The sequence below is a fragment of the Prosopis cineraria genome, unplaced genomic scaffold, assembly GCF_029017545.1.
Source record: "Prosopis cineraria cultivar Desert tree isolate PC_DT_omini unplaced genomic scaffold, ASM2901754v1 PC1, whole genome shotgun sequence".
Taxonomy (NCBI): domain Eukaryota; kingdom Viridiplantae; phylum Streptophyta; class Magnoliopsida; order Fabales; family Fabaceae; genus Prosopis; species Prosopis cineraria.
The window spans coordinates 25,732,937-25,748,244 of record NW_026555332.1 but is presented as its reverse complement, the minus strand read 5'-3'; the positions used below and the strand labels follow the sequence as shown (position 1 = coordinate 25,748,244).

Sequence of the window (15,308 nt, the reverse complement as noted above, 5' to 3'; positions counted from 1 at the left end):
TTAAAACATTATACTACTAATAAAAGTTGGGTTAGTGAAAGGGGTTAGTTTCTTACAACGTGACTAACTAAGATTTAAATTTTTATTGGGAGATATGCCCACATTTAGTGCTTAATTATGTTTCGAACATGATATTTCCAATAAAAAATGCTTGTTAGAAATAAAAAAAATATCATACTCATATTTCCCTAACAAATTATGTTTTGAAAATTATAATGAATGAAAAAAGAAAGGCACGCAAAATTATTGAAATAAAAGAGTTATTTTTCAAGAATAATCTTTTACATTAATGTCAATAGAAAAAAGAACATGGAGCAGTTAAGAGTGTTTATTTCCCCATTGTCTCCTTCCTTAGAGCTGTTAAGGGTCCTCACGCTTCGCCTAGAGCAGTTGGCTTCCAGAGAGAGAACTACTATCTAAAGATCTTTGTTGCACGCTAGGTGCTACTAATGAAATTAAAATATGGACTCATAAGTGGATTTCTAGTTTGCCAAGCTTCAAAGCAATATGTCATGTCCCACATTAAAGAGACTTGATGAGGATTCTGACTATATAAATGGGTGCGCTAGATATCCCAATAAGTTAACATTTTGGAAAGAGAGTAATAGTTCCATAACAAAGTGGTATCAGAGTGAAACTCGAGTTTGTACAATCAATAAACTCCTTTGGTAGGCCACTCATGATGAGATATCACGGATTGATTGAGAGAGCTATTATGTCCTACATCAGAGGAATTTGGAAAGGTTCCTGACTATATAGACGAGTGTACTACATACCCTAATAGGTTAGCTTTTTGGGGAGAGAGTAATGGCCCCGTGATAAGTAGCTATTGAAGGTACAACCATTGATGAGGAGCTCACAATGACCATTGGGATCTGCTTGTATAGCTAAAACTCTGGTTGATATTTTGGATATTCACATCCCAAAGTATCCTGCTTTGGTTGAAACTAATAATGGGATCTATACTACAAAACTTGGTTATATAAAGTATCAAAGTCTAGCACTAATCCAGTGATCAATAAATCTCCAAGCTCCTCTTTCTCTCTATCCCTAATGATCTTTGAAGATGTTTATGGAAACTTAAGCATGAGTCAAAGATTAAACACTTCATTTGGAGAACTCTAAACAAATCTCTTGCTACAAAAGAAGCCATCGATAACAGAAAATGTGATGATGATGATTGATTTTCCCTATTTGCATGAATCATCTTGAAACCATCAAACACTTGCTCCTCCTTTGTGATTGGGCAAAACAAGCGTGGTATGGTTGCTATATGTCTCTCAAGATTGATGAAGCACGTGTAACATCATTTGATCGATGGTGCTATAAGCAGTGACGAATGTACATGTAGTTGAGGGTGGGCAAGTGACCCCCCTCAACTTGGAAAAAATTACAAGAAAGAGGTAGGAGTTTTAAAAATTTGCTCCCATTGATCTTATAATTTTGAACGCACTAAACTTAAACTAAAATATATTTGAGTTCAAAAATATTTGAATCTTATATTTCACTTAAGTCTAAAAGATTTTAATTTTAAATTCATTTTATTTAAATTTAGATTACTTTTATAAAAATATAATTTTAATTTTTCTTTCTAATATTTTACAAAACTAGAGTCAAACTAAATAATAAATATCCCTAATAAAAATGAAATCTAAAATTTTAAAGCATAGAAAGGCAAAAAGAACACCAAAAGACAATGAAGAGATCTTTTGTTAGAGAATAGAGTCTAAAAACATAGACAGAGTGAATGAAGTGAGAGTGTGAGGATAGAGTGAATAGACTGAAACTTGTAAGGTATGTAAATATTTATTTCATATATTAAAATTTTATTTTTTTAATTATTTTACATTTGATATAATTTATGCCCATACGGATTCAGGATCCTGTGTTCACCGCTAGCTATAAGTTGTTCCTTCATGACTCTTCTCTTGACGATTATGGAAAGTTGTATGTTGTTAATATTTTGCTGGAACATTTGGAAATTGAGTTCTGCCTCAATTTTTTCTAGAACTGTTATTGATCCTTTCATTGTGGTTTCTGTTACATACGCTACTGCTGCCGAATTTTGGAATGCTAATTAACAAACCTGCTGTTGCTATTAATGATCCAGTGATGGCTCCAACTTGCCGTCCTCTGCTCATGCTGGTTTTGGAATTATATGGAGAAACCACTCTGGTATCTCCATTAAAGGCTCTTGTGAAAAATCCAAGGCATCTTCAGGCTTAATGGCAGAGATTATAGCTTGTCTAAAGGCTGTTTCCTTAATGCAATCTGGTTATAATCAGCATATTGGACTCGAAAAATTGACTTTCAGGATCTTTATAGAGCACTGTCATCCAAGAGCTGGGTCAGTTGTAGCTGGTTATTCCATGGAATGATAGCTGACATGATAGAAGAGCATTGAGTCGTTTCCTCCTTCTTCTTCTTATTTTTTTTAATGTATTTCTCTGGCTAGAAGATCAAGGAACACTGCTGCGAACTATGTCGCTGCGCATTTGATTCGAAGGGTGTGGAATCTTCGGGCTGGATTATTGAACCCTCAATATTCCCTCTTTCATCATTTATCATAAAGGATTCAAGCTCTCTTCAGACTTTCACGAACCAAAATGCATGTGAACAGGACCTAGAGGGGATTGGTTGATTATTTTTTATTGTTTCTGATGTGTTGGTGCCTCTGCCTTTGGCTTGAGGCTTAAACTCTGTTGTTTATCATATTTTTCAATGCATTTATCCTCTTTTCTGGTAAAAAAAAAAAAAGCATGGAACGTGGAGATATTGGGCAAGGTTATAGCTTGCTTCGATACTATACATTTGTATTTATCTTTTCACATTTAGCACAGAAGTCACGGCAATTTTATGATGAGAAGGAAGAATTAAAATAAAACTTTTACTAGAAGTGCTCTTAAAAGGTAATACAAACTTGTCTTGCTTGTATGGCAAAATCATGGTTGCTAAAGACATATCATGCAGCGTACTTTTTCCTTTTTATTTTAGAAAATATTTTCAAACACAATATCTTTTAAAAAAATGTAATCATTTACCCCTATAATTTTATTGGGTTTTATTTTTAATCACTGTAATTTTGTTTACAGTATTTTTCAGTCCTTACGATCCTTATAATTTAACATCAGTAGAGACCCTGAGGAACAAATGTACCCAATCTTGCTAAAATTATAGGAACTAAAAATATTAAAAAAACTATAAAGATTAAAAGCAAAATCTGATAAAATTATAGGGGCCAATAATTATGTTTTCCTTATTTTTTAATTCAATTCAATTATATTGTTTGATATTCATAAAATTCACATATTAATATTTAAATTTATCATATATATGATGACTGGCTTAATATATTATGACTTGTTTATATTTGAGTTTATGATTAATGGTTTGAATGGATGTTGGTATAGTTGCTACAACTTGTTTTTATTAATATAGCTATCTCACTATATATATATATATATATATATATATCATATTTAAGTATTATCAAGTTTAATTGAGAGTAACTTTCTTAGAAACATTTTTTGCATTTAAAACAATTCGAATTCAAGACCTTGTGCTTTAAATACCTGTTAATATTGTTAGAAATTGTTAATTGCATACTGGTGCTTGAGTTCTGGATAATAATTAAAGTTGGGCTTCATTGTAGAAGCCGGATCGTATAAATCTATATTGTAATGTGGGTTCTTTGGAGCAATATTGTATGTGATTGTCATGAATACTTTGATAGGGAAATTATGCATAGGACCAACTTCACAAATATTTTTTTACGAAGGATTACTATGGTAACTATTTGTTGCTCCACTTGTAAATTGTGTTATTTGAGGGTAAATTGTGTTTAAAATTTGTGTTATGTGAATGGTAAAATACGTGTAGTTCAACAGGTAAATTTGCGTTATATGAGTGGTAAATTTAAGAGTCTTGTTAATAATTAATTTGAGAATTTGGTCTTTCAATATATTTGGGCTGAAATTGGCGCATTAGACCCGAAAATAAATCCACGGAGGAAACCACACAGTGGCCCAATAAAACTGGACCTTGGAAGCATTTAAGTGGAAGGCTATGTTTTGATAGAGCAGCTATTAGGTGTGTGTTTGGATAGTAAAAATAATTAATTTTTGATCTAAAAAATTAATTTTCTACAAAATTATTCAAACACTCACTTTTTTTGCACAAAAGTTGATTATTTTTGAAGGAGAAGCTTGTCAAAAAATATTGAAAAAAAAATTACAAATAAAGGCTTAAGAAAAAATAACAAAGAAAGCACATAATTTAATATAAATAAAAACAAACTCTCTTCTTTTCTCTTTTTCTTCTTAATAAAATTCAAACTTTATATCTTTAAAAAATTAATATTTGATATTTAAGAATTAAATTATATAGTAATTTATATAACTAAACTAACATTGTTTATGATTAAATTATCCAAATATTTTTAATTCTATTAAAATTAATTTTTAAAAATAGTATTTAAATAAATTACATTATAATATAATTAATTATAATTAAAATTTATCACTTAATTAATTATTTTTATAATTTATTATATTTAACTGAAATCTAAACGGGCATCAAGTCTTGGGTCACCTTCCCCACTTTCTAAGAGACTTAGAGCACTCATCTTACTACTCTCCCCTGCCAAGGCACACCACAATTCCCAGTCCCAGGTCAACATGAATAGTGATTGCTCCTTTTGGCGGTGGAATTTGAATTTGAAGTAGAGCGTTGTCACATCTCTTTATAAAAGGCAATAAATGCGTAGTTGGTAAGTATCTTGAACACGTCATCACTCAACTCTGAAATATCAACTTGCTTAGAGCAATCTCAAACTGACCCAATGTTGCCCCAACTTCACTTAGTATGACCCATAACACTCAAGTTAAGATTTCCTAGACACTTTCCTTTGATTTTTCCTCTGGTCACCGAATCACATGTAATTACTTTTTAGTAATGCATTTTCGTTTCTCACACTCTCGTGTACTTTAAATCTCTCAGTTAGCTTCGACATTTCAAAGAGATTATGATAAAGGATCTTGAAAACTTACAATCGTTTGATACAATATTCACTTTGAGGATTTACAGAGCCCAACACAACATAATTCTCTCTACTTTGATTATGATCTTGTATGGTTGCTTTTCCTATGGCTTCATGTAGGTTCATTTTAAGTCGTTTGGCGCACTATGGAGTGATTTCTTGTGTTTTATATTTGTTTTTTTTATTTTGAAAGGTGTTTCAAGGCCAAAGAATAAATTTAAATCCTAAAGGGCCCTTTGACAATTATTTTATTAAAATTTATAACTAAGATCATGATATTTTAATAATAATAATAATAATAATAATAGTAATAATAATATGTTTTTGTTAACTCAACAACTCTATTGTCAGTAATAAAGTTATTACTTCATCCAAAAAATGCTACTCCACTGTCAACTACTCTATCAAAATTATAACTTTAATATAAGGATAAATAAATAATTTACCTCTTGACCTTAAGTCCAATAATATCATAGGCCTTGCACTTATTTATTATATAAATTATTTTTTAAACTTTTAAAAAGAGTACAATCTAATCTCTATTATTAACAAAAGTTAATTTTAATAGTTTTTTAGATCCTTTCCTGTAATTTTTTTTATCTTTGTCTTAAATTTTTTAGTCATTTTTTTATAATTTTTGAGGTCTATTTTTGTCATTTATGGTCAATTAATCATTAAAGCTAACTTTTATTAATTGTAGGAGCTAAATTGCACTGTTTTTAAAAGTTGAGAAAATAATTTGCACAATGAATAAGTTTAGAGCCTCTATTGGACCTAAAGTTCAGGAAATAATTTAATCATTTAGTCTAAATATAATAAATTCACAACTAATTATTCTTCTATAAATTACCTATCATTTACATCAAAAATTGACAATTACTACCTTCATTGAAAATTATAAGGTATTTTTTCTTAATATCATGTTAAAAAGTATAAGAGATTTTTTTTCTTTCAAGATTTAATTAATCCTACCTTTTCAAAAATGCTCTCAATGGGAGAGTGTAATTAATAATGTTTATAATTGAGATATCATGTTAAATAAGATTATGTATAAAAAGAATGTGTAATTTTAAAAGTTATTAACTAATTTATTGAGAACGTAAATTAATTAAAAGTGTTTTATAATTTTAAATAATAGGCGTATCATATTAGAATTTTCAACTTCACTATATCTTCCTTCGTCCCTAATGATAACAGCTGATTTTTTATTCGCATACACCAAGATACGAGTTAGATTAGTTCATATTTAAAATATTTTTGCTTCTTTTCAATTTTCTCTTAATTTTTTTGCCAAAACATTTTCTCTCAATCGAATGTTATGATTTTCACAACTTCAAATTCCCTTTAACCCATTGTTTTTAAATGGTTTTGTTAGCGTGGAAGGGATTAGGCGCCACTTACACGCACCAATAAGGATGCCAAAGGAGCTTATTCTCAAATGAAAATGTTGTAGGTTCCAAGGTCCTTTGTCTCAATTTCCTTAGATCATCGTGTGACTATCCGCACAACAAGCACAACCTCCAAGAGAAATCAAATGCATTAAGGATTGGGAGAAAAGCAGAGTACAATGTGATTGAACAACATAAGAGTTCCTTGGAGCTACTGGTAATTCTTAGTCTAGGCCTAACATTTAAGGTACAAAGTCATGTTGGGTGAGGTTCTATGATATTAAGAATAAGTTCAGTGACGCTAGTAGCACTAAAATAAAAATAATTTTTAAGATTTGTAATATAGAGCAACCTGGATCATTTCTCAAGGAACCAAAGATTTATCCTAGGATTTTTGACAACTGAAACAAAAGTTAATTTAAAACTCTAAGCATGGGTTTTGAAACTAAAATTTGAAATATCTAATTAATAAAATTAAGACAAACAAAAGGGATACTTAATGATTAACTAGAATTTAATATGAGAAATGCAATTAACTACAAAGTTCCTCCTTAGGTTGCAAGGGTCCTTGTTCAAATTAAAATTTGATTCCTTTGGTTGATATTCCATAAGAAAATTCCAACTTAAATTCTTGAATATTCATTCAAAAATTATGCTATTATTTAGTTCAAAGTTTACTGTCATCTCACTCGAACTTTAAACTAAATTTAAGCAACAATTAATCCTGAAATTTTTTACAAATAGAGAAAATTTATCAATCTCCTCCTCTAATTTCCCTCTCAAACCTCTAATTAATCAACTAAGAGCTTATGGCATCTCAATATTCATGAATGATAGCAAAATAAATATATTCAAATCTGGAACATATAAAAAGGGAGAATTTGATGAGCTTTCAAATCTGAAAATCTCATTAAAGCCTACTAACTTCAATCATAAATCTACAGTCAGAAATTTTCAGCCCAAATCCTCCACAAAACATCAAACTATCATGCTCAAATCTGAACATACATTAAATGAATCATAGCAAAGAGGGCCAAAAAATCATAGCAAAGAGAGCCAAAAGAAAGGGAAATAAGACAGGAATTTCAGTCCAAAGCCTCCATTATAAACATTAGACTCTCATTGCAAACTTAGGGTTAGAACATTGCAGCTAATATGCAACAAAAGCAGAGCTCCATGCCTCTAAATACTGAAGAGGAACTGACGCACATGAGAGAAGAAGACGTCGCTCATGGAAGAAAAGAAGACAACGTAGAGCAATCGGCCGCACTGCTCCTCCGTTCCTCTGTTCATTCTCCGTTCCTCTGTTCTTTATTATTATTATTTTTAATTTTTTCACCAGAGAGTCGTCCCTCTCTGTCCGCGTTCAGCTTTCTGTTTTTCTTGGTTTCAAAAAGTGATTCGTGTGTCCGATGCTCTCACACGCCAAAATCTGATTTTTTTTTAATGAAATGAGAAAACTACCCTAAATGATGCTAATTACAAATTACACAAATTTATCCAAAAATACAATTTAAAATTATCAAATTGAGTACACTTTGAGCTTGACAAATCTCCATTAATGATATTCAATTTAGCTCCAAAAGTCTGCACAAAATAAAATAATATTCAATAGCCACATGTGGAAAAATATTAAACAGGGAATTTAATCATAATTTTTAAGATTTAATCCATTAATTCCCACAAAATATGAAGTGACCAATAAAATAAAACAGATTATAATTAATCTCATTTTTCATCAATAAAAATACCTAGTGAAGAGGATAAAAATATAAAAAAATATGATTTATCATTTAGACTGTTTGGAAGTCTAGTTGTTCTGGTGATTGAGAGATGTCTATGGCTTTAGCATGTCTGCCTTTTATACTGGAAAGCAAATGCCTTAATTTGAAAATTTAAATTTTGCCCGCTAAGTTGGGGAATAACCGTTCTCACACTTGTAGAGCAAGGAGAGATCTTCGCTAGTGTGAGCCTTACTCCAAAGAATAAGGGAGTTGTGTATTGAGTTGACAAGGTCCTTGGGCAGTTGGCCCTAGAAAGCATCGTTAAAGGAATGTCGAACTAGATTGCTAATTGGTATCGGATTTTGCTTCTTGAATTCTTTGTTTTGATGATAAAAAAACAACACTTGAGTAAGGGTTTTTTTGTACATATTATAAAATCATTATGATAAAACCAATAAAAAGATAGCAAAAGTGCAAGATCAAGAGAAGAGTTTATAGGTTTAATCTTTCTGTTTCTCTTACATCTTTTGTTGAGAACCTTAAAAAAAAAGAGAACTTGCATTTGCATTACATGGTAAAAGGAGACAAGTCTTCAGCTCATGCACAAACTCAAGTATTTTCAACTTAAAAAAATATCTTTGTGTATTTTATATTTTTATTTATTCCTCGTATCGGTCCACCTTACTCATGTGTGTTTTAGTACATGCTACAGATTGTTCTTTAAGTGTTACATCTCAAACTCATAAGCATCCAATTGTCTCCATTCATTTTTTGGAGTCCTATAATACCTTTAGCTTTGTGATGCTCAAACAAGCGAGCTCTAGCATGGTATATATGAGTTCTAGAGTTCTAAAGAAGACGGAGTGCTTGTAGTACTTGAACTCACAATAGCTTGATTTGTGTCAATGCAAGTTTTAGAGTTCTAAAGAAGAATTTGGTTTTGAGCATTCAACACATGCATTGGCTAATAACGACCCACATGAATTTTAGTGTGTCAATGTTAATCAAGGCTTTGGATATCTTATCCTCACAAGGGCAAATATCTTGCCACACAAGTTTTGAGACCATATTGCATCATGAGTTTTTGAACTTTTTTTATCCTCGTGTTAGCTAGTTTGTGCTTGCGCAAGGTCTAGCATTCCAAAGAAACCTTCTCAATTTTTACTCTCTCTTTTAGGATATTGATGACATTTTAATAAATGTAGTTTGATTTTTCAAGTTCATTTAAGTCCATTGGCTTTAAATTATATATATTTTTTCTACATTAAGGGATCACTTCATTGAAATTATTCTTATTCTTAGGGATATGACTGATTTAAGCTAAAAAAAAAATTAAAAAATTCAATAATAAAATATCACCCCCCCTTCACACACACAAAATTCTCGACGAGGTGGATGTCTGATACTAGCCAACTCATGTAAATCAATTCACCTAAATTTTATGTTCACCTAAATTCTCGACTACTTTCGCTTATTTAGTCATTTATCCCTTGCCAATAGCCCAATCTACGTGTGACTTGAGTTATCACTTATCACCGGAAAATTAGTAGGGGCATCCCTTTTGAAGTGAGTGAAAAATATAAAACAACCAAGTTAAGGAATACGAAAGTGATAATTATGCCAAATTTCAAAAATAAAGTGAACGGTTTACGGTAGTGGCGAGAAGAGCTTGGACAAGTGACGAGCCCACTTGTCCTTCAACCAATCAGTTGATACTCCTCCTCATCGTCTCTTCTCATCTCACTAACTCCAAATTCACTCTTTCAATGGATGAACAAATCCTAAATTCATGGCCGATCCATTTGGCCACAATACGATCACAGAAACTCATCGAGATATCACTGAATTTGTCGCATCGACGATGCGAAGTGAACGCTAAGTACAGAGATCATACAACTCTCACCCAAAAATTTGGATTCATAGATGCTGAAATAGACCAGTCTAGTAAATCGGTTTGCGACAGAAATTACCTATTTTAATCAGAATCTCATCATTTTGTTTTACAGATACAATTCACAGTTATTCTTTATTACGATAAACAAAGAGGGACAAACCCAGAAACAGATATACAGGGGAAGTCAAACGGATTAAAACATAGAAACAAACATCTTCACACCACAATTAAACATAAAATCATAAATCGATCGGAAGAAACTGAGTAATTCTCAGCAATTTCGAGTGTAATCACCGCATTTTTGTTTCGGAGCTCCTCCATTTGCAGAGGGAAGGCAGGTTCGGTATCCTTGTTTCATAGGGCAATCCACAGAAGCCTGATTACTGTTCGGTGTTCTCGCGGTGACTAACTTGCTGGCATCGAGAAGCATCCTGGCTACATGAGAATTCATCAGGAACTCGGCGTCGTCGCCGACTTCATTGCCGATGAGGCAGTCGGCGGAGCCATCGCACGCGGCGGCGGCGAAGCTTTTGTTGAGGTTCCCTGAAGTTGCAGTGCTCAGATCTGCTTGGACCTGTTGAAGGATCATACACATGAGGAAGATTAGTGAGAGGCGCTTCATTTTTGGTCCTCGAGAGCTTTATCTGTGTGTGGGTGTTGTAAATTAAAATTAAAATTTCGAAGGCCACGGTTCTCTCCTATTAAAGCAAAGGCTTTGAAGACGACCTGTTGAAAAGTAAACCACTAAGATCCTTTTTTATTTTCGGCCAAAAACCGTCATATTTATTTTATTTATTTATAATATTTTTATTTTACCGAAATAATATCTATCTGGTATTGATTGTAATAACTTTATTTTTAAAATATTATTAAATCATAAATATTATTAAAATATTTTATTTTAAATCTCACATTTAAAATTAATATATTTAAAATACTTTGTTTAGATATATTTAAAAAAATTTAAATGAAGAAGAGAGAATAGTTATAATTCAAAACAAAAATGAAAGATTAAAAGTGACGAATTAATTTTTATTTTTTAATTGATGAGAAATTATGAGAAGAGATAAGAAAAGATACTAAAATTATAAAGACATCAACAATAAAAACAAAAAGAATAAAATTTGAATTAATTATAATTTTAAATGACTAATATGATTAATTATATTTCAAATGCAGTTTAAGAATTTAATATATTTCAAATTTTAACAAACACACAATGTGTATGCTTTTCCAAGTTAGTTTAGTAAAAATTCATTTGACAAAAATTAATTTAATAAAAATTAATTATTGTAATAAAATTTATATTTAAGTCTGTTTTTTTTTTCCAAAGTTAGCTTGGATAAATAAGTGTTGCTTTTAAAATGTAAGTTTCAAAAGTAAGAAAATTTTAAGTTAGCCAAAAATACATTTAACCATATCCAAAAGGAACTCTTTAAATAAATTTTTTAAAAAAGATTGAAAACCAAACAATATCTAGATCAAAAATTTATTTTAAAAATTATTTTGAAAATCCTAACTGAAACCAAACGGATCAATGTAATTGATTTCACTCACCTACACCCAGGTATTTTTTTTTTTTGAACGAAACACCCAGGTATTTATACTCAATGATTTTATAAATAAAAAATGAAATAAATATACAATTCATTATCTTTTATAACTCCATTGGTTTAATTTGCCAATTGATTTCCGTTTATGGTGTTCACTGTTCAGTTTACTATGTCGGTGGAGCATAGAATTTGGTTTTGAAGGAAATGAAAAGAAGTTCTCATTACTTTTGACTGTTGTTTCGTTTTAGTTAATGCTAATAAATAACCTAATAAATGTTTTGTGAGTACACACGCGCATATATATATATATGACACTATCAAATTTTGATATCTTCGTCTGCATCTGGAGAATGGAATTTCTTTCTCTTTATATATATATATATATATAAAGAGAAAGAAATTCCATTCTCCAGATGCAGACGAAGATATCACTATATATATATATATAAAGAGAAAGAAATTCCATTCTCCAGATGCAGACGAAGATATCAAAATTTGATAGTGTCTTTTTATGTATATGACCTATGACCTATGAAACACGTTACATGTCATTATATTTTTCGCTACGTTTATTCACAATGGATTGATAGAATGACCTTAATAATAATTTTACTTATGAGAGATTAAATGAAAAATAAAATCTATTTGTGAACAGTTAAGTTGGGAAAATAGTATTTTTAAAGCATCAAATTGAGGGAATGTTTTATTTATTCACAAGTAAATCCTTTGTAAGGATTAAGATTAAGCTTTTTTAATATTAAAAGAAGTAACCTTTTTTCTTTCTTTCTTATAATTTATAATTTCTTTATTCTAATTTTATCTTTAATTGGTGGGGAAACTAGAAGGATAAGGTGGGGGTGGGATATCCCATTGATCCAGTCAGTATTGATAATTGAATATGCATGCATGTGGAACTGCTTTTATTATACCAACTGAATGTCAATTTTTTGATAGAGAGACTGATCCATATACTTTAATAGAATAAAATAAATATAATACATGAACATGAAAATTTGTAGGAAAAACCAAAAAGGATAAATGAGCAATTACTTCATGAACTTTGAATCCAGTATCACCATAGACATAAACTTTTTTATTATATAAATTGTTTCCTTAACTTTTAAAAATATTATTATATATTTCTTGTTGTTAATAAAAGTTAACTTTGACTGTTAGTTGATCATAAAATGACAAAAAAAGCTTAAAATTTATTGAAAATGTATGATTTTTTGGGTAAATTTCTTATCAACTAATAGTCAAAATTAATTTTTATTAATGGTAGGAGCTAAATTGTATCAATTTTCAAAGTTGATATAACAATTAGCACAATAAACAAATTACTATATAGTGTTACTAGACTTAAAATTCAATGAGTAATTTGTTCATTTACCTACACAAAATATCTCTTTTAATTTATTCTTTAATCAAAAAGAAATAGAAAATATATATCACAAGAATTAATTAATGGAAAGAGATGATAGTTTGTACTAATAAATAATATATATTAATTCTTTTTAACAAAAGGGAACAAAAAATCATTTTCCCACAAACCAACCTAAGGGCCCCTTGATGCCAAAGTGAATGGACAAGAAAGTTTTCCTTCATATTATAGAACAAAGTGGATTCCAAACTGGACCAGCAACTCACATGATTCACAACAATAATCAATAAAAAAATGAGAGTTAGGCCCTAAAGGAGTGAATTAATGAGAGTTAAGCCCCAATAAAAGTTTTTACAAAATAAATTATAAATATCAATTCAAACAGTAACATTCAGAAATTCCTATTACAATCTAAGAATTACATTTCATACTTAAATACTTATTTAAAATTGAAACTCTCAAATTCGTAATTATCTGGATTGATATTTTCAACTTATTTTTTAAAAAAATTTATCAAAAACTTTACTGTGATTAATTCAATATTTAGGGACCAAATTGTCACTCTCCCTAATCAATATCTCATTCTCATCATTGTATGTGAACACTAAATTTATACAATAATGCATAGGGCTTATATTTGGTTACTATTAATATAAAACATAAAAATATTAAAAAAAATGCACTATGAATAAAGGTCTAATAGGATAAGACCTTATAAGATTTTAATATTGTGTGGTGCTGCACTGTATAAAATGTTACATGTAGTATGTAAGGTATACATCATGTATTTGATAATTCAGTTAATGATCATTTTTGCTTCTCAACCTTACGCGAAAGATCATTGGGAATTCTAAAATTAATTATAAGTCAATTCTATCCCCAAATTTTAAAAATTTCCTCTCATTACCTTGCTATTTTTTCACCATTATTTGACTGTTAGTGGATCCCACTTTATATTTTTTAATATTTTTTATTATAAAATATTTGAGTTGAGGGTGCCTACCAATTCTTCGAATAAAAGTTGACGGGCAAAAATGAGATCTGATAAAAAATATTAAAAAAATAGTGGAACTAATTGATGATTAATAGACGTTAAGTGTTTTTAACATTATGATCATGAAGAATAGAATTTTTAACATTAAGGGAGAGAATTGACTTATAATTGAGTTTATAGTCTTTAGTGACCCTTTGGGCAAAGTTGAGGGACAAAAATTGAAAGTCTACCCAAGAGGGAGGTGAATTAGGCTATATAAAAATTTAATTAATAATAAAATTTAGGACATAGGTTTAGAATGATATCACCAAATACAATGGAGCAAAGGAAGAGAAGCTTGCATAAATAGGTAACTTGGTTCAGCTCCAACCACTTGAGCCTATATTCAGTCCTCAAGCACCACTTGAGATTTTTTTTACTAACTCTACCAAGATTAGTCTGAGCTCTTGATAGCCATAGTACAATCCCAAACTTATATTAAAGTCTGAATTACTCCTTCTTACAAAGGTAATAATATATCTTTCTTAAACTCCTTGAGTTTAAGATCCTCTATTTCAAGTTAGAAAAATAGTGATAAATAGAGTAAAAGGAGTTGAAGATCCTCTATTTCAAGTCAGAAAAATAAAGATAAATAGAGTAAGTTTAAGAATGAGCTACGTAACTACTATTGAATACTTTCTCTAAGAGTTGATTTGTAATCAATAAAGCTTTCTCGTAATTAATGCAAACTCAAAAAGTTGGTGAACAAGTATAACTTGTTTTCGTTCGTGTGCGTTCGTTTGTTTACCATATTCATAAATGTTCTTATTTATAGTTGAGCTTTATAAATTATCGGTTACACTTATGAATATAACCGTTAGAGTCATCGTCTTCTTTCTTCTAAGTTGTCTAAGCATTCTCTAAATCGAGGCAGTGTAACAGTACTTTACGGTAGAGCTTTCTCTTATACGGCAAGTAAGCAAAGTAACGTTTCTTTGTATTAAATGTTCTAACAAGGTAGGTGAGAAACTCTTTAGAATAACAACATTATTTGGGAATAAGGAATTTATGAATAAGATCAAAGTAATTAAGCTCAAACTATCCTGAAAATGTGTTTGGAGTGATTGTATGAAGATTATATAACTCATATAACTATAAATGTTCTTATTTATAGTTGAGCTTTATAAATTATCGGTTACACTTATGAATATAACCGTTAGAGTCATCATCTTCTTTCTTCTAAGTTGTCTAAGCATTCTCTAAATCGAGGCAGTGTAACAATACTTTATGGTAGAGCTTTCTCTTATACGGCAAGTAAGCAAAGTAACGTTTCTTTGTATTAAATGTTCTAACAAGG

The 15,308-nt window shown here is 30.1% G+C and overlaps 1 protein-coding gene across 1 annotated transcript; it reads right to left on the bottom strand.

Annotated features, from left to right (window-relative positions):
- Positions 1–10,103: 10,103 nt before the first annotated feature.
- Positions 10,104–10,723, bottom strand: LOC129293367 (uncharacterized). Its single transcript, XM_054931294.1, has one exon. The coding sequence runs from the start codon at positions 10,664–10,666 to the stop codon at positions 10,316–10,318; it is 351 nt and encodes a 116-aa protein (XP_054787269.1). The 5' UTR covers positions 10,667–10,723; the 3' UTR covers positions 10,104–10,315.
- Positions 10,724–15,308: the final 4,585 nt, after the last annotated feature.